Source organism: Acipenser ruthenus, chromosome 2 (genome assembly GCF_902713425.1).
Source record: "Acipenser ruthenus chromosome 2, fAciRut3.2 maternal haplotype, whole genome shotgun sequence".
Taxonomy (NCBI): domain Eukaryota; kingdom Metazoa; phylum Chordata; class Actinopteri; order Acipenseriformes; family Acipenseridae; genus Acipenser; species Acipenser ruthenus.
Genome location: NC_081190.1, coordinates 103,787,219 through 103,807,730, shown reverse-complemented (window position 1 = coordinate 103,807,730; position 20,512 = coordinate 103,787,219). Strand labels below are relative to the sequence as shown.

The window sequence follows — 20,512 nt, the reverse complement described above, 5'->3', positions numbered from 1 at the left end:
AAAACTATTATGAAACCAATGAGAAACAACTTTTCATAATAGTTTTGAAATATGCAAGTTGCTTATTACTCTTAGTAACTTTATTGAGTTCATGTCTGTGGCAATGCGCCCCGCCCCTGTGTGCATTTGTGTGTTATGTGTTGTATGGTGCGTGTGTTAATGTTGGTATATAGTCATTGGTACACAGGATATAAACGGGTCTGTGTTTCACGTGTATTTAAAAATGTATAATTGTATTTAGGCACGGGATTGCACATCACTGCACATGCATTTAAAGTAAGTAATATGCGAGCACAAGGTTGCACGTAATTAATTCACGTGCTGGGATTCAAGTGAATAATTAATTAGTAATTGAATCCCAGCACAACAGTATAAATAGATGCATGTTTCATTCACTCGGGGTTGTGTGTTCGGTGAGTGAAGAATGGGATAGGAGACGGAGGTAATAATTGTAATAGTAATAAGTAGTTAAATCTGCTCACCGTGTTTTGTCTGTATAGTTCATTTTGTTTGTCTTTTTGTTTTGGCAATGAGTGCCGTGTGTTTTGTGTTCAAACCTTTTATTTTCTGTTCTGTTTAATTATTAAATGCTGAGCGCGTGCTTCATCAAAACCCCAAGTCTCTGTGTGTTTCTTCTGACGTCACCCACTGCAGCCGTCTTTGTGACAATGTCTCATACCCAATCACCTTGTTTTACACACTGAGTTCAGCAGTATCAGTAACCGCAAAGTATCACTAACTGACTATTATAAATTGGATGGACCAGAACAGCAAGGACTAAAGAAAATATTTAGATATAATTGACTGAAACCACCTATAAAAATTGGGTTATGCTGCCTATGAGCCTTTTTATTTGATATAATATACAAAATACAGAGAGGAATGTTACCATCCACACAAAATAAATACCAGGGCTTCTATAATTCAATTATAATGAATGAATAAGTCAAGACCACCCGTAATGTTAATTGTAGTACTCTAATCATCAAAGGATTTCTTCATGATTTTTTTAGCTTAAGTGGAAATTAAATACATCAATTGTCAAAGTAAAAGCCCTTCGGTATGGAGTGCAGGGTTAGTGTATGTTCAAATCATGTGGTTAACAGTGTGCAGGTGCAGGTGATCAAATCAGACAAACAACGATAACCCAGGTGCAATGAAGGTTTAATTGTATAATCCAATGCCTGATGGCTAACAGCAGTAAACAATAACAATGTTAATGAAGCAATACAGCGGCTTGTATTGCTTATTTATAATCTGCGGTTTTGCCCCGAAATAATAACAGTCCTGTTTCAGTTCAACCACACATAACACATACACAAACACAAACACAGTGCGTGCTCTAGTGCTCGTGGTGAACACAGTTCTTTAGTGACAACAAAAGTGCTGTGTTGTTTATCCGGGTTTAGTGCTGGCCTTTGGCGTCAGCTGCGGATCATGTTAGCTGTCCAAATAATTACAAACAGTATTATTAACGACAAACAAAAAACAAACAAAACACTCACGTTTCACAATACAGGTTCTCCTTCTGGTCCTTTAATATAACCATTCACAAAAGGAACAGATCACATCACTACGTCCCCTTTTTATAACGTCACCCATGACCTCTTGGTCAACGAGCGCATCCGCTCCTCCAATCCGCGGATGCCATGCCGTTTCCCGTCTGGGTCATTGAGTTCGTATGCCGTAGCTTTGCCCACTTTCTAGATGGCCGACTTCCACCTAACCCTGGGAATAAACTGTCGTGCCATTTAGTCCAGGGTATTCTGTTCCCTTTATGCAGCTGCCTCGCAGGTCGGGAGGGAGATCTAACACCAAGAATCATTCGATCTCTGTCACATGCTCTCATTGGTGTTTTTAAGAATAGTTCACCCCAAAATACATTAAAGTAGGTATCACAAATTCGGTAGAAAAACAATGCTAATTTTTTTTTTTTTTTAAATCAACAGTCAAAAGGAGGTATAAAAAGCTGTGCACTACATTTGAGTCCTCAGTAAACCAACTTAGGTACCTATTTATGGGAACATTTAAACATTTCTTGGAGGCAAGTGATCTACAGTAATAACCCTCAAGCGGGAGAGGAATCTTAAACATACAAAAGAAACAACAGATAATAGACCATTCATATAAAACAAAAACAAAAAAGAGAACAAAATACTGCAGCAGAAGTGAAAATAATCTTGTACCAAATCTTGTGCAAAATATGGCGCTGTGGTGCTAGGTTCTAGTGCCAGGTTACCTCATATAGTGGCAGCAACATTCAATTCTGGTGCCAGTAGACATGTTTAATTTTTTTTTATTACTTAGCAACCACACATGATGTTAGTTTACTTAAGTGGTGGTTCTGACGATTCAAAATGCTATAGCTTTACTACACTTTCCTTACACTGGACCCTTGAGAATGGTCATCAAATATTTATTAACCTTCCACCAGGGAATGAATTATCTTAAGGTCTACTTCATTTGTTGCTTAACACAGCACTTTCTAGTTGAGTCTGAGTGAACCATTTCCCTAAGGAAAGAGCGGCAAAGACCAGGGCTCAGTTAGTCGTAAAAGAGCTGTGAGGGGTCATCTTCTAGTGCTGAAGCTATTATTTTGGGTTGACTGACATGTTGTCAAAATTGTTAAGATGAAGGTAAAGGACTGTGTACTGCCAAAAACGTTCTGCATCTTTCTGAACATTTTAAAAGCAACATATCAGATTAAATGAAAAACAAGGGTGGGGGGGGGGAGTGTTTTGTAGGCAAATAACTATATTAAATTGTATACAGTATGTAACAGGGCAGAGGCTGTCCATGAACTGGCGACCCTGCTTACTGCAAGCAAGGTGGGCTCATCTGCATTTGTGGTTAAAGAGCTCTCAACTTTAACTTCTCATTGACAGAGGACACAATCTGTAACAGCAGTACATAGCTTTATATATTTATTTTTTAAATGTCACTGCTTGATTTTTCACTGTTTTATATAAATAGTTTTTCAAGCGTTATTTATTTACTTTTTTTTTTCTAAGATGAAAATATGGTTTTGGTCAAGTCATTTCTATTGGCTGCTCTGTGTGGCATCACGGAACTCCTGTGCATTGAGAAAGTTCTGTGCAGTTTGAGCAGTCTTAATAAAAAAGAACTAAGGCCTTGTGGCATGCTATTACACCGCCAACATTTTACAATTGGTGTCGAGTGGGATCAATCACGCCCATTGATGTCCATGCACTGGATTGATCATCAGCAAAGTGGTGCCCAGCTTCTAACCTAACGAAGGGCAGAAGATGCCATCGAGATGCCAAGAAGAAAACTTGCAATATGTACCTGAAGATGTCGATCATTGAGGAACCAATCAAAAAGGACGTTGCAGCTTTTGAGATTCCAGCAAGGGGTAACTAGCCTAATCCCAGGGCTAACTTAAAAATCACTGTAACAGTTCAGTGTATTTTTTTTTAGAAAATGTCCTTGTCTAACTGACTTAATTGGGGCAGACTTCCTTGGTCATATATTTTCTCAGCACAGGAAATTATTCCATTATCTTCACTGTGGGCACCTGCCTGGTGTTTTGCCACTGGTGCCACTTTCAGAAGCAGTGATAATGATGATACATAATGTGTGGCTGTGTGGTCCAGTGGTTAAAGAAACAGGCTTGTAACTAGGAGGTTCCCGGTTCAAATCCCACCTCAGCCACTGACTCATTGTGTGACCCTGAGCAAGTCACTTAACCTCCTTGTGCTCCGTCTTTCGGATGAGACGTAAGTGACTCTGCAGCTGATGCATTTTTCACACACCCTAGTCTCTGTAAGTCGCCTTGGATAAAGGCGTCTGCTAAATAATAACATAATGCTTTGCTGAAATTTTGTGCTGAGTGCTTTTTAAAACAAAAGGTTCAGTATAACTGTGTATTTTATTATTTATGTATGTATTTGTTTGTTATTATTATTGTGTTTTATGTGCGGGCGGTAGAGCACTGTCCATCTTTTTGGTTTGCTGTTTGAGACCGGAAAAAAGCTGGTCTTGTAATATGTAGTCGTGGGGATGGGGTTAAAACCCCTTCCCTAAAACTCTCGTAGGAATGTGGCTGGAGCCTTAATAAGGTCATTTATTAATAGGTAATTAAGGCTCCAGCCACGAATATAAAAGACCCACTCTCGGCTCTCGGAAGGTGTCAGAGAGAGTGTCAGAGGCGAGACGTTAGTCTAGATGATTGGAAAGAACAGTTGGTATAATCGAGAATATACTTGTTTAGGTTCGTGTTTGTTTTGTTTTGGCCAGAGTGCCCCTTTGCTTTGTTTTGTGTGTGTTCTTTTTGTTTACACGGTTTATTTAGTTTGATTATTAAATACGAGCGCAGCAGCTCCGTTTTTTCCGTACAGACGTTGTTATTGTTTTATTACCTGGTCTGTGACGTCACCACCCACACGCCGCACAAAGCCATCTGTCACAATAACATATCATTAAACCCTTTTAATAAATCATATATCAACCTGATAGCATAATTGAAAACTTGATTTGAATGGAAAAGGTATTTGATTCTTAGATTCTCGCAGTGAAAATAACAAAACGTGTGCTTATTATCCCCTTTCAAGGGTACACCTGTCTGTTAGTAAATGTCACACTTTTGAATATAGAGAACCGCTTGTCCAATTTAACAAAACTTGCTGTATTCTTTAGCACAAATGTGTAAATGCATGATATCCTGGGAGACTATCCATCTGTCTGTCTATGCGTAAATGCATGATATCCCTGGAGACTATCCATCTGTCTGTCATGCAAGTATCCAATGTGCCTTGGATCAAGGTCAACTAGATTGCCACCAGGAGTAGGGACAGTGACCCTCTCCACACCCACAAATTTTAGTGAATGTGGAGAAGATCCATGTCCAGCTTTCCTATAATGTTTAGTTTCTAATTGCCGCTTTATGTTCAGCAATGCGTCATTTTAAAGATCTTTTTGTTTGCCCCCCCCCAAAAAAAATAAATTATATATATATATATTTATTTATTTATTTATTTTAATTATGTCTCAATCCTAAAATTCTAGGTGCTAAAGTTTTGGCCATAGCTGTATGTAGTGATTAAAGCATCCATTCATCCATTATGATTACAGGGTCGCGGTGAGCCAGAGCCTAACCCGGCATACACAGGGCGCAAGGCGAGACTACACCCTGGACGGGACGCTAGTCCATCTCAGGGCACCACACACACTCACACAGAGGGCAATTTAGAGTGACCAATCAACCTATACTGCATGTCTTTGGACTGTGGGAGGAAACCAGAGTACCTGGAGAAAACCCACGCGAACACAGGGAGAACATGCAAACTCCACACAGACAGTACCCTAGGCCGGATTCGAACCCAGGACCCTGGTGCTGTGAGGCAGCAGCGCTAACCACTATGCCACCGTGCCGTCCGTGACTAAAGCAGCTGAAGTTACATTTTTTATTTTGAGGTGGTAGACAAAAATGACTGTCCATAAGGTTCTCAGTTTCATCACAACTGAACTGGTGGTTCTCTGGGTGCTGTAAAACAAATAGTAAGTGTTTTCTTGTTTCAGTATATGCAAAATTTTAAGTGTGACATGCATACAGAAGAATGGATGTCCCTGTGTTTGGATGTACGTATGACTGCCTCCTCAACAGCCCCCTGTGGGAGGGGGGGGTTGTGGTATAACAATCTGAATGTAATGGTGTCTGATGCAAAGATTGTAAACTCAAGGGGGAAGCCAACAGACATACCGTCTTGGATTCTGTCAGCGGTGATAATCTGAACTGGGATAGTTTCACCGAATGTAAAATGTTTGACACAGTAATTAGTAATTAGGGTAGTCATTATTTCTCAAAAAGTTATAAGGCTCGATATCTGATTCCTATTGATGAGTGTCATGACAATAAACATATATTAATTGATTAGTTCTTTGTAAAATCCCTGCATTGAAAAAAAAGTCTGATCTGATCAAAGGCATAAGCAACAGCCAGTTGTTTTAGATTCCATTGTGCACATTCTCTAGCATAACAGGAAGCTAGTTTATGAGGTAGTGGAAATATAAAGCTACCACAGATTGTTTGCTATCAAATAGAGAACAGGCTGCTGCAGTTATTTGCATGCAAATGTTGTGGAAGACCTGCAGCAATTCCATCTCATCCAGATCGAGTCAATGTGTAATGAAGTGTTCTTCCTGAAAGAGAAAGAAACTAAATGTAGCACCTTTTTTTGTTTACCCCAAATATGGTGAAAGTCCCTTTGTGGTGTTCTATGAAGATTTTTACATGAGCACAAACAGTATCATTCAATCTATATTTATCCTGGAAAGAACTAGACCCCTGGTTTTAGTGAGCACAATATTTCCATTACATGGGAGTAGATGTTAATACTTCATGCTGATTTGACCTCGGCTCTCGCCAAGACATAGCTTTACAGTAAACTAATGTGATCCATCTGCATCTCCATCCATTTGCGTTTCTTTCCTTATATCCTTCTGCCTGTTGTTGATGCCTGAAGTGTAATGCTGGCTCCAGGGATCAGCTTATTTTGCCTCCCCAGCGAGTCAGCACACACAACGGCTGTGATGCTGGCTCCGGGGATCAACCACAGTGCGGTCTCCCCAGCGCATCAGCATGACAACCGTCTGGATTGAGCTAAGTAGGGTACATCTCTGAGGTCTTCAAGTGGGCACCTTCCATCCTCTGTGTTTTGTCGACTAGCCCACGACACCTCAAGAGGGATCGACAGTGATTCTGGCATCCCAGCATCACCCCACTCTGTCCCCCACTCAACTCAGCCCAGCATATTTACCAGTACATCAGCATTGCTTTCTTTCTATTTTGCTTGAGATTCCCAGCCAGAATCATTCTGTCTCAACCAGAGCCAGTTGCTTCAGATAAGTTCTTCACTGTGCAATGCAACTCATGGCCACTGAACCCGACATCGCTAAGAAACCGGGTTGTTAAGTATGCCACAAATCCTCGACAACCGACCTCCACTGGGTAAACCCGGACTCTCCATCCTCGCTGTTCCGCTTCAGCAGCTAGTTGAGCATACCAAAGTTTCTTCCTTTCATACGCCTCATCCACAGCATCCTGCCATGGCACTGTTAACTCTACCAGATGAACAAGGCGTGCTGATCCAGACTACAAGACAATATCTGGTTGAAGGTTAGTGGTGGCACTCTCAGGTGGAAATATAAGCCATTGACCAACATCTGCCAGCATTTTCCAGTTTCAATCAGTGTCCAGTTGTCCTGGGCAAGTGTTGGTTTTAACAGCTTTTTTGGTGGTTGGTTTTAACAGCTTGTCTATTGTGTGTAATGCTTTGATGGAACTGGTGGCAAATTATTGGTCATGTTACACTTGTCTTCCAATACTAAGACCAAACATCGCAGCACCTGGTCATGGTGCCAAATAAACCGTCCTTGGCTAAGACCCACCTTACATCCTGTCAAAATGTGCCTTAATGTTGGAGGTGATGAACACAAAGAACATGAAGGATCCTCACCAACCCAGAGGGTTAGGTTCTGTGGTGATGGGAGAACATATGTTCTCATATGTTGATCTGATGAGGAAACTGATCCTGCTCTGTTCCATTGTCCATATGTCTTGCCAGCCGATCTTGCATTGTTCCACACTCTCCCATCTCATCCATTCTCCCTGCTTGGCCTGGGAAATGGCCTTTACACACCTCATCCTCTCCTCCTGCTTTTGCACCTTGTTGACTACCAGCTTCCTCCTTTGAGCTGGGGCTGCCCTGTGCCATGTAGGAGGAGCTGAACTGAGACCAAGACCCCCTCTTCCATGCTAAACTTGCCCCTTAATATCACTGATTCGAAGGGCAGCCTTTGCATCTTCCATGCCTTTCTTTGCTGCCCGCTTTCTTCCAGTTTTCAACACAGGTGCTGCCTCCCTTATGCATTTGTCACGTGAATCTACTAATGTAATTTCCAGTCGGACCTTGGCACAATTAAACTCCTCGATTAGAGCGGAGACTGGTAGCTGCAGTATTCCTTTACCATAAAGTCCCACTCTGCTGAGACAGCGTGGAACTCCCAACCATTTCCTGACGTATGAACTGATTAAAGCTTCCAGCTTCTCAACTGTTGTCAATAAAACCTCGTACACAGTCAGTGGCCACAGCAGCATTGGCAGTAGACCAGACTGAAAGCACCAGAGTTTCAGTTTGCCCGGTAAAGTGTTGCTGTCTATGCTCTTCAACCCTTCCATGGCTTGTTGTCTAACTTCTCCCACACAAACTGTGTCCTTTAGATCCCCATCGAGCCATCTCCCAAGACTTTTCACTGGCTTCTCAGACACTGTTGTTATTGCCTCACCATTAATGTAGAACCTTTTATCTACTACTTTACCTTTAATTATAGAGATGCTCCTTGATTTAGTGGGCTTGAATTGCATTCATGCCCATTCGATGTTATTGCCCAATAACTGATTAGTGCAGGCTACTGTTGTAGTCATAGTGTACTATGAGAAGGGAAGACTGGTATTAACTGGTAAGGCATAGTGTAGCTCAATTCTTACCAGTCCCTTTGAAATGCATAATTAACGGTATAATTCATACAAAACTGTGTTTGGAGGTACAACAAGATTTGTAATTAGCCTGTAAATATTGTACAAGTAATGAGGCCATACACAATGTAAAAAAACAGTATTAAAATGTGTAACGCTAAACACACACCTTGCCTACAAAAGATCTTGAGGGGTATGTTAATTGGCAATGTAACTACAGTGCCTTGCGAAAGTATTCGGCCCCCTTGAACTTTGCGACCTTTTGCCACATTTCAGGCTTCAAACATAAAGATATGAAACTGTAATTTTTTGTGAAGAATCAACAACAAGTGGGACACAATCATGAAGTGGAACGAAATTTATTGGATATTTCAAACTTTTTTAACAAATAAAAAACTGAAAAATTGGGCGTGCAAAATTATTCAGCCCCCTTAAGTTAATACTTTGTAGCGCCACCTTTTGCTGCGATTACAGCTGTAAGTCGCTTGGGGTATGTCTCTATCAGTTTTGCACATCGAGAGACTGAAATTTTTGCCCATTCCTCCTTGCAAAACAGCTCGAGCTCAGTGAGGTTGGATGGAGAGCATTTGTGAACAGCAGTTTTCAGTTCTTTCCACAGATTCTCGATTGGATTCAGGTCTGGACTTTGACTTGGCCATTCTAACACCTGGATATGTTTATTTGTGAACCATTCCATTGTACATTTTGCTTTATGTTTTGGATCATTGTCTTGTTGGAAGACAAATCTCTGTCCCAGTCTCAGGTCTTTTGCAGACTCCATCAGGTTTTCTTCCAGAATGGTCCTGTATTTGGCTCCATCCATCTTCCCATCAATTTTAACCATCTTCCCTGTCCCTGCTGAAGAAAAGCAGGCCCAAACCATGATGCTGCCACCACCATGTTTGACAGTGGGGATGGTGTGTTCAGGGTGATGAGCTGTGTTGCTTTTACGCCAAACATAACGTTTTGCATTGTTGCCAAAAAGTTCGATTTTGGTTTCATCTGACCAGAGTACCTTCTTCCACATGTTTGGTGTGTCTCCCAGGTGGCTTGTGGCAAACTGTAAACGACACTTTTTATGGATATCTTTAAGAAATGGCTTTCTTCTTGCCACTCTTCCATAAAGGCCAGATTTGTGCAGTATACGACTGATTGTTGTCCTATGGACAGAGTCTCCCACCTCAGCTGTAGATCTCTGCAGTTCATCCAGAGTGATCATGGGCCTCTTGGCTGCATCTCTGATCAGTCTTCTCCTTGTATGAGCTGAAAGTTTAGAGGGACGGCCAGGTCTTGGTAGATTTGCAGTGGTCTGATACTCCTTCCATTTCAATATTATCGCTTGCACAGTGCTCCTTGGGATGTTTAAAGCTTGGGAAATCTTTTTGTATCCAAATCCGGCTTTAAACTTCTCCAAAACAGTATCTCGGACCTGCCTGGTGTGTTCCTTGTTCTTCATGATGCTCTCAGCGCTTTAAACGGACCTCTGAGACTATCACAGTGCAGGTGCATTTATACGGAGACTTGATTACACACAGGTGGATTCTATTTATCATCATTAGTCATTTAGGTCAACATTGGATCATTCAGAGATCCTCACTGAACTTCTGGAGAGAGTTTGCTGCACTGAAAGTAAAGGGGCTGAATAATTTTGCACGCCCAATTTTTCAGTTTTTTATTTGTTAAAAAAGTTTGAAATATCCAATAAATTTCGTTCCACTTCATGATTGTGTCCCACTTGTTGTTGATTCTTCACAAAAAATTACAGTTTCATATCTTTATGTTTGAAGCCTGAAATGTGGCAAAAGGTCGCAAAGTTCAAGGGGGCCGAATACTTTCGCAAGGCACTGTATAGGCTACAACATTTAAAAGGGCTTTATAAAATATTAGGGTACTTGTATTACCGGAGATCTATGACACGAGACTACAGTCCACATTGTTATCTAGTGGCAGTCTATCAGAATACATTATAATGGTTTGCTAGATCTGACATTTACACGCAGCAAAAATGTTAGAGATATGAAGAGGATTGAGACATTGTGTGCACTCCGTTATTTAAAATAAACCTTTTTTTTTTTTTTTAAAGATTTGAACTACAGTATTTACTGTTATCAATAAAGACATGTGTAAAATGTTAGGGTCACTTCACCTAACTACATATCAGAGACTCCCTGAAACAGCCAGGCATTTCCTTTAGTGCTCTCAACTTTAATGGATTCAGACCAACTATATGGCATTCACTTTTCATTAACAGAGCTGTTTTATTCTTGAGAAACTCAAGGCTGCAGAATATGACACTAAAATGTACTCCAAACTACTTTAGCAAGGAGCAAGTGTCAGATATTAAAGCCTTGGTATCTCTTCTACCTACGCATACATAATTAGTAAAGTCAGTATTGCAAAACCATGACCCCTTTGGTTATGTGACCGATGTGCACCCTGCCCATGTCAATGAAGAAAGAGATTAATAGGTATAAACATTTTTCATAGCGATTCATTTCTTTTTCTTTTTTTAGAACAGAGAAGAAGGTGTTGGTCTATTTTTATTGTTATTATTCTACTGTCATTGTCTGCCTGAAATATATGTGCACCATGTCCTCGAATAATTCGTAAGATCCATAAAATGTTTGTGCTGTATTTATGCACAATTTCAGACAAAAGTTACCTAAAATAATAAAATGCTAGAAGCAGCGACCTGAATACTGACATGTCAGTCTTTGTCTATTTACATTTCTTCAAATAACACCATGAAAGCGTCACGTTAGCACTTTCTACACTTAAATGTTATGGTCATTAAAATTGCATGAAGATGCGTTGCGTTTGCTGTTTTTCGATTCAACACGATGTGCGCATGACCCATGTGCACACAAGCAGTGACAGAGAATTCCACATGCGCCTCATATTGTTGAAGTGCGGGCAGTTGATGGCTTGTAAAAAACGTATCAGCGCTTTTTCTTTTTGTAAAGAAGGTAACTTTATAAGGTCAAAACCTTGGAATACCATTAGATGCTCCTGGAATAAAGAGAGACCGTACTTGTATTAAAAGTGAGCTGGCACATCTTGGGAGTTCAATGGTTACTCAGTTTGAAGACACATTTTCTTTCTCAGTTTCAGAACGCTGGAGAGCTCCTGCGGGAAAGCAGTTGTCAGAATCGGTTTCGGTGGTCTGTGGAAAACAAGATTGTGGCAATAAAAGAATGAGAAGTAAGAAACGAGATCAAATGACTGATATGCAGGAGCCGATATTTGCATACTCCTTTTCGGCGCGTTAAGATCATCCAAGGGGTGTCAATTTACAACTGAGAGATGGACTTGGCAGAAATTCTGTTTGCGCTGTTCATTGTTGTTGTCATGGTTGTATCCTTGTTATCGAACTTACTGGTCCTCCTGTGTTTTATCTACAGCACCGAAATCCGCAAACATGTGCCGGGTATTTTTATTATGAACTTATCGTTTTGCAATTTACTTATTACTGTTTTGAACATGCCATCAACGTTGCTCGGGATTGTCAAAAACCAACAGCCGTTTGGCGAGTGCATCTGCCAAGCTGTAAGCTTTCTGGAGACTTTTTTGACTACAAACACCATGCTAAGCATGGCAGCGTTGAGCATAGACAAATGGATTGCTGTGGTCTTTCCCCTGAGCTATTCCAGCAAAATGAGATACAAGGACGCAGTGATCATGATGGGCTACTCGTGGTTCCACTCCCTTACCTTTTCCCTCGTCTCCCTGTTTTTTTCTTGGGTTGGCTACAGCCACATTTATGCATCATGCACCTTATATTTAAAAGAAGAAAGAGACAGGAGAAAGTTTACCGTGCTCACCATCGTTTTCCATGCTACCTGTTTCATGCTCTCTCTTCTAATACTGTGCTTCACGTACTTAAAGGTTTTAAAAGTAGCACGGTTTCATTGCAAGAGGATAGACATCATTACCATGCAGACTCTGCTTTTGCTGGTTGATATTCACCCAAGGTATTTAAACTCACGAATTTAACAATCATTGTTATGAATAGGCTTTAAGGAACAAGTTGGTTGTTTCTGTGATGTTATGTTTCAAGAAAGATGGCTCTTTGCTCTTTGCTAATTGTGATTACGGATCTAAAAGAAATGTACGTTTCCCCGATAACTGCATAATGCTCGAATTGGGAAATAATATTTGATAAAGAAATAACTTTTCTGATACATATTATTTTACGTTAGATAGTCATGATAAGCACCTTCTTGTCAATGAAAGAAAACACGAATTCGATTTGCTTAATGGTGTATTCACACTGTTTTAACTCATTAGTTAGGCTACTAATATACTTTTATAAAGTAAAGTATAATTAGCACAAAACTGTTCTAGCCTTGTGGAATAATACCAGAAGCTTTGTAGGCTAAACAGCATTTAGAATAACATGTTTAAATTAATAATAGTACTGCCAACATAGCCAGCTGTTAACCCTTTGTTAACACTTATATTATTGTACAACTATATAATGCCATTATTACAATAGAATATATAGCCTGCTTATTGCGGTTTGTTTGGTTTTCAGTGTTAAACAGCGATGCCTCGTGGAACAAAAAAGGAGAAGACAACGGGCCACAAAAAAGATCAGCATCTTCATAGGTTCTTTTGTTATCTGTTTCGCCCCTTACGTTATCACGAGGTGAGTGTAAGCCTTCAAGCATGTACTATTTATTTACATACTTGCTTATAGTAAGATAGTGTGTTTAATACTATAGTAATACCTATGCTCAAGAATACAGCTACAGCACACCATAACACACACACACACACACACACACACACACACACACACACACACACACACACACAAACACACAGACACATATATATACTGCAGTCTGCATTAGAAAACTAAACATGTAATATTTATGAGATATATTGCAACATTGGAAATCATAGATGAAGAAGGACCAGCCTAACCAGTACTATCAGCCATATTCGAAATTCTATCAGATCAGCTGTTTTGCATATTGTGACTGAACAGGGAGATGCAGGTTGTGTGTTTTACAGAACCATTGATTCCATCTGCAGTGTTTCTCATTTATCGTCAAACTATGCAACAATATCAGGTACACAATATCATAATAGGTCCTATTCCCAATTTTTTTTAACTATCTCTTTTTTTATAAAGGTTAGTTAGTCATTAAACAATTCTCTATGATATCCAAAGAGTACGGCCTTTATCGTCTTAATTACTATTAAAAATTATTTGTACAGTCTTAAAAATAACAGTGTTTAAATAAAGTGTGAGTTAATGTTTTGTGAACAGGACCCACTATCATATTTACGAGCCACCTATATATTGTTCAGAAGTATTTGAGGGGATTTCCCATGAAAAGTGTACATTAATAAATTACAACTGCTTGTTTAGCTTCCCTGGCTTCTGGTGTCCTTGCTGACTTTCACTGTTACTCTGTATTACTCCTGAACCTTCGCTGAACTGTTGCTCACACTAGACCCTCACACATCCTTATATACCTTTGCAAAGAACAGACTACTGGGAACATGTGCCGACATGTACTAAAGATTAGATAACTGTACAGATGCTTTATCAACAGCTTACCTTTCCAGAACCTTCCAATATGTTTTGAAACCTGATGCATTATGCATTAACCACCCTGTAATGTCCGCTGCAGTTTTTAGAAAACAAACTGCTAGTGTGGCAGAACGATCAAGAAAAACCACCTAAAGTTTTTAAAGCTTTTACACATTTTCTTGTTTTATTAATGAGCATCCATTGTGTTTTCACAGGTTAATAGAACTTCTCCCTTTTGTAACAATTAACTACCACTGGGGAATTATAAGTAAGTGCCTCACATACAGCAAGGCTGCATCAGACCCCTTTGTGTATTCCCTGCTGCGTCAACAGTACAAGAAGGTCTTGATCAACATCGTCAACAGGATGCTTAAAAGGGATTTGTATCCTTCATCAGGTCATAACAGCTCTTTAGACACCGAGAATGACTACTGCCTCCAGCGAGGGAACTGAATATACAAAGGTCTATTGCAAGAGATTACCTATTTTAATGCACTTTAATTTGTTTCAGCATTACAACTTTTTTGTTTATCATAAAGCTTATTTAAGTGAATGTAAGCCAGTTTGTCAATATTAAAATGTATCTGTATTCCTACATTGGGCGGTAATGTTTATAAAGTATGGCTCTATATAAAGATGTTTGTGTTATTATCTATTTTGCACAGAAATTTGTGACAAGTTCTTTTTATGTGTATATTTTTATTTTAAAGTATGAGGGAATCTAGAGTAAGAACAATGGAGTACATCCATACCCAACCTGACCAATTTTATCCTATGTACATTTGGCTTCATTATGTGGATCAGAGCTAGGCCAAATTTAAGATACCCAGCACACAACCCACCGATTGTCCTGTCTTTTTATTTATTTATTTATTTATTTATTTGTTTATAGGATTATTTTGTTTAAAATGCGTTAACAAATTAAGAGTGAAAAATCTCTTCTCATACAAAGAATGCTAAACGTACATTTGTTTTGGGTTGTATAGTTTTGTTTGTGCCAAATTTTGGTAACTGTAAGTTTGTTAATGTGATTTCACTTGGGTTAGTAATTGCCACAGGTCTGCATATAGTAATAATTCTTAATAAAACGATTGGAAGTAAAACCAATGGATTTTAATATCAGTGTGGCTTCTTGTGTACATTTAATGTCCTCCAAAATCCATCAGCGATACATGTGCAATAAAGTTTATCAAAAATGTAAATGGTTGATAATCGATTTAGTTCTTGGAAGTATCTTTTTTGTGTTTTAGCATTATTCTTTCTTTGTTTACTTCAATTATTATACAAGGTAGTGAAAATGTATGAGTCAATGAAGAGGTGAAAGTATTATCTTTGGCGCCACACACCTGGGTTCAATAAACCACACAGTCAACAGTTTATTTAACAGCTTTTATTGGCAAGCCCCAAGTCATAAACATAAAATAAAACTAGCACCTTTCACAGTTAGCTCTGAGGGCTGAAATTAAACTTTAACCAGACATTTTGTTTGACAGTTCTCATCCACTAAGAATGCAAAGCCTTTATGTCAACATAAAAAGCCTTTGTCAACATAAAAAACACACTTAAGATTACAATCAGCCCTACAGAATCCTAAGTATTCACATTGATCAGATAGAAAGAAGTTGACTTAGATAATGCTGATCCCCAGAGCCAGCATCGCAGCCATTGTGTGTGCTGATGTGCCAGGGAGGCAAATAAGCTGATCCCTGGAGCCAGCATTACACTTCAGCCATCAACACCAGACAGAAGGATATCTACATCATCATATGGAAGGAAACGCAAATAGATAGAGACACAGATGGATCACATTAGTTTACTGTAAAGCTACGTCTTAGTTGGTGCTTATCTTGGCGAGAGCCAAATTCAAATCAGCATGAAGTTAGTGTAATGGAAATCTTGCGGCAGGTATTAACTGATCCATCTCAAATTGTCAGAGGCTTGATTTCCCTGATTCTTGTAAAAAATAAATAAATAAATAATCTGTTAAATTCCATAAAAATGCAGAAATTAACCATATCAGTTTTTTTTTTCTTATTGGTAACTTCCTGTAAATGTGCCACTTTGTTCTGTACATTTATAGACAAACAAACAAACAGTCTCGGTAAAGGGGGGGGGGCTTAGGTCGGCCATTGTGTCCCCGGCTCACCGCACACCAGCGACCCCTGTGGTGTGGCCGGGCGCTGCGAGCTTGCCTGTAAGCTGCCCAGAGCTGCGTTGTCCTCTGACTCTGTAGCTCTGTGGTGGCTGCACGGTGAGTCTGCAGTGTGAAAAGAAGGTGGCGGCTGACGGCACATGCTTCGGAGGACAGCGTGTGTTTGTCTTCGCCCTCCCTAGTCAGCGCAGGGGTGGTAGCGGTGAGCTGAGCCTACATATAATTGGATATTCTAAATTGGGAGAGCACTAAATAAAAACAATACAAATAAAAACAACAGTCTGCTATAATCATTTTTAGAGACTTTATTTTTTAATATAGGTTAATTTGTGATTCAAATTCAGACCTGAATTTTTCTTTTTTTTTTTTTTTTTTACCTCAAACAGTGAAAAAGTTCACATTCCGACCTGAACCCGACCCGCTTTTGCAGGTCACCCACGGGTACCCGACCTGATGCAGGACTCTACTGTAGCATACTTACTGTGTTCTCTCATTTGATCTATTTTATTAATACTGTTTATTTAAGACATCTGGTTCAGTTATGCAATAGTCATTATCAGTTTAGCGTTATTATGTAATTATAACATGTTAGAAACGTATACCAGTATCGTACTGCAAACATGTTTGCCCAGGAAGATGACCTCATATACTGACATTGGCGGGCTTTGTGAATTGTTCTGACGGTCTGGGCATCTGACCATCAGGGCCCCGTGGGGAGCAGCTGTCCGCTGGTCTGGGGAAGCCCCGAGTCATCAGCTGACGCCGGAAAACAACAGGGGGTCTGCTTAAGAGAGGAAAAGTGGACCCCGTCACCAGCCCCCGCTGCGATTAAAGTGGATGTCCCGGTGAGGGTGGTCAGGAGAGCCTCGGTGGGAGACCACTGTCATGTCCCGGTCTGAGTTGAAGGGGTGCCCTTCTTGGCACTGGTGGACACGGGATCAACAATGACCCTGGTACGGCCAGACATTATACAACGGAGTCGATGGGGACATCGTTCACTGGAAGCAACGGCTGTCCAGTTAAGGACAGTGACAGGGGAGCTGTCGCTGATGGCAGGAAAAGGGACAATGACCATCCACATCGGGGGTCAAGTGCTAAAGCACCGGGTGTGGATTGCCCCAGTCCAGGATACATGCATTCTTGGGCTAGATTTCCTCCGTCGCATCGGCGGTCAACTCGACCTCCTGGAGGTCATTTTCAAAAGTGGAAACTTACATTAAAATGTATCCCCGGTGCTGCGAATCCCCGGTGAGCCAGTCATTGCCCTGGGTGGTTTAGAGACACCAGTGTCAGCTCCAAAGGCTCCTCAGAAACACAGGCCCCTGTCTGTGTGTCGTCCTGCGGCAAAGAAAGGCCAGCTGGACCCCACCCCTGTGTCCCCCAACTGGAGGAAGAGGAAACCTGGCACTAGATGGGCTCGACGGGCACGAGTTGGGCCTGCCACCCCACTTGGAGCAGTGACGCTACCTGCCCCCCCTTCCCAGCCCGCCACCATCACCGCACCATCTGGGTCACTGGGACAGCAGCTGATGGTTACTCCTCAGCCACAAAGCGTGAAGGAAAAGGCTCTCGAGGCAGCAACCACAGTCTGGTGACAGAATTGCGAGGGGCTTTGCCCGGAGCAGCAGAGAAAACTGCGGGAGCTGTTGCTGAGGTACCGCCACAGTTTCGCCACAAAGGCTGAGGAGGCCGGCCGAACCCACCTTGTCCAGCACATGACTGACACAGGGGACGCAGTGCCGATAAAGATGTGACCCTGCCGGGTGCCGCTGGCTCACCAGCCTGAGGCAGATAAAATCTTGCGGGGATAAGTGTCGCTTCATGAGGATGGAGGTCACAAGGAGATCACCTTCCTCGGACACCAGGTTGTGGTGTCTGGGGTTGGCCTTGTATTACTGTCGATTCGTGGCCAACTTTGCAGCCCCCCTGAAGTGTCTCCTGAGGAAGGGCGAGGTGTTTCTGTGGGGCCCTGACTGCCAGGCGGCCTTCACTGAGTTAAAGTAGGCCTTTACTTGCACCCCGGTGCCCTCCCCACCTGATCCTGGGTTGCCATTCTTGCAAGCAACCTGGCGATCGGGGCGGTCCTCTCCCAACAGGGACCGGAGGGGGAGTGGGTGCTGGCCTACTATAGTCGGGGCCTATCTAAACCAGAGACACGGTACTGCGTCACTCATTTGGAGCTGCTGGCCATGGTGGCGTGGGTCCACCAGTTCTGCCACTACTTGTGCGGCCTCCCTTTCACTGTCCACACTGACCACGCAGCAATTCAGTGGTTACTGACCTTCCGGGAACCAGAAAACCAGGTTGCTCGGTGGATCGAGCAACTACAACCCTTTAATTTCACCATGCAACGCCAAGCAGGGATCCGCCACACCAAAGCAGATGTCCTGTCCCGGCGGCCATGTACGGAGGAAAGCTGTGACCACTGCCAGAGTAAGGAGGACTGGGAGCAGGAGCTGCAAGTGGAGCAGCATGGAGGGGATCCGGAACCCTTGGAGCAGCCCCCTGGACCAGGTTGCACCACCCCGCTGGTTTCATGCACACAGCTGACCACTACCGAAGCAGCAGAGTGGTGACAGCTGCAGGAGCAGGACCCCGGCCTCCTCCCTGTCCTGGAGTGGGTGGCGCGGCAGCAGCGTCCGTCCTGGGAAGCCATTGCACATTATTACTTTATTATTAAAATTGAGCTGGCGTGAACAAAAACAGCGAGAAAGTGACACTCGCTTGAGAAGATTAGTTATATAGTCTTCTCAGGTGTGTGTAACTTTCTTTGCCGTTTTTAAATGCAATATAATTAATTATAAATCCATTCCAGGTTTGGCTGGTACAGGTGTCATAACCGATACTACCTCCCCATACGATAGTGCCTCCCGGAGGCATTAGATAGAATAAACCCAGCCGATACTGCCTCCCTGTACGTTAGTGCCGCAGTAAGTCGAGAGAATATGCACCATAAACCTACCTTTATGAAGCTACATTAGTTTTATACCTCTAAAATAGCTACTTCAGTCTTAACTATCAACATGCTTAAAAATCGGTTGTTTTCATTTCAAAATGTAAGCTGACAAACTATAGGCTTCAAACTGCTAGATAGCACTGAATAACATATACTGAGGGCATCTGGTTTTCTGTGTTTTTGTCATGTTTAACTACTTTCCTTTTAAAACGACTGTGAGCACTGTTTAATCTGTTTCGGTTTCAGAATTAAAACTGAGAAATGTGTTAATTGTGAAATTAATTCGTAAAGTCGGATGAAAACACCAAATACCACAAGCCCTATCGTAGGCTTTTATTTGCATCATCATCAAAGGCTCATTGCAGCTGCAAGTAAAAACAATTTAGCTTAACTTCAGTTAATTACTTTCTCTTAAGTTTAATTAAAAAAAGGCAGATCAACAAACAAAGAACCTTTCGTGTGAATGCAATGTGCCAGCAAAGTGGACACCTTCACTTAATTCCTATTATAGGCATTCCCCTTACGTTTTACGCACGTAGTATCTCAAAAAAATATGTCACACTCACAATAGCACTTTCTAAATTGATACACAATTCTTCATCAGGGACACGGTCTTTATTGACTTTTTAACCCTCCTAGCCTCGCTTTGGTGAATGGGGGGTGAAGCATGAATAATATTCGAAAAGGGCCTATGTAATAGGAATGCAGCATATGCATATATATATATATATATATATATATATATATATATATATATATATATATATATATAGTGTACATATATAAAAACGAAATAAACAAGAAGTACCTAATCCTACTAGTTGTTTGAAATATGGGTCCCTAATCACAAAACATCAAGGGACAGTTGTTTTCCCAATCCAGCTTTATTGATACCGTCAAGTTTGTATCTACTGTATAGTGGGGTTACTTCTGTATTCACTTTTTACTTTTTAAAATGTGTTTGAACTCTATATTTACTTTCAAGACTTTGAGCTCATGTTCTCATTTTTTTAAAATATTTATGTTTGAATATTGTAGTGCAAAAACACAGAACCCATCGCTGTTTTTCAAAGGTTACTTTATTGGTGCCTCTTTCAGATTATTATAATTTATAGCGCCATTTTACCATGTCTTGCAAGTTGTTACACGTCATAAAGCCCAAAAACTAACTTTTTGTTGTAAATGTTTGAATTAACCCCTCCCAAGAACACCTAAATGGAACGTGAACCCATTTAAAAAAAACAAAGGTTTCCACAGAACCACAGAATCTGCTGTACCCCTGTGGTGTTTTTCTAACAAGTGATGCCGCTTCGGTGTAATATGATCTTTACCCGTATTTCATTGAAAACGCGGCCATTTTTTAGG

General features: G+C 41.1%; 1 protein-coding gene across 1 annotated transcript; it reads left to right on the top strand.

The window, feature by feature from the left end:
- The first annotated feature begins 11,383 nt into the window (after positions 1 to 11,383).
- gpr78b (G protein-coupled receptor 78b) lies at positions 11,384 to 15,211 on the top strand. The gene is made up of 3 exons (XM_059005107.1): positions 11,384 to 12,465; positions 13,029 to 13,142; positions 14,255 to 15,211. The coding sequence occupies exons 1-3, from the start codon at positions 11,798 to 11,800 to the stop codon at positions 14,490 to 14,492; spliced, it is 1,020 nt and encodes a 339-aa protein (XP_058861090.1). The 5' UTR covers positions 11,384 to 11,797; the 3' UTR covers positions 14,493 to 15,211.
- Positions 15,212 to 20,512: the final 5,301 nt, after the last annotated feature.

Coding starts and splice junctions, on each gene's coding strand:
- gpr78b (XM_059005107.1), top strand. CDS start 11,798: ATGGACTTGGCAGAAATTCTGTTTGCGCTGTTCATTGTTGTTGTCATG. Junction 12,466..13,028: donor CTGGTTGATATTCACCCAAG/GTATTTAAACTC, acceptor TTTGGTTTTCAG/TGTTAAACAGCGATGCCTCG. Junction 13,143..14,254: donor GCCCCTTACGTTATCACGAG/GTGAGTGTAAGC, acceptor GTGTTTTCACAG/GTTAATAGAACTTCTCCCTT.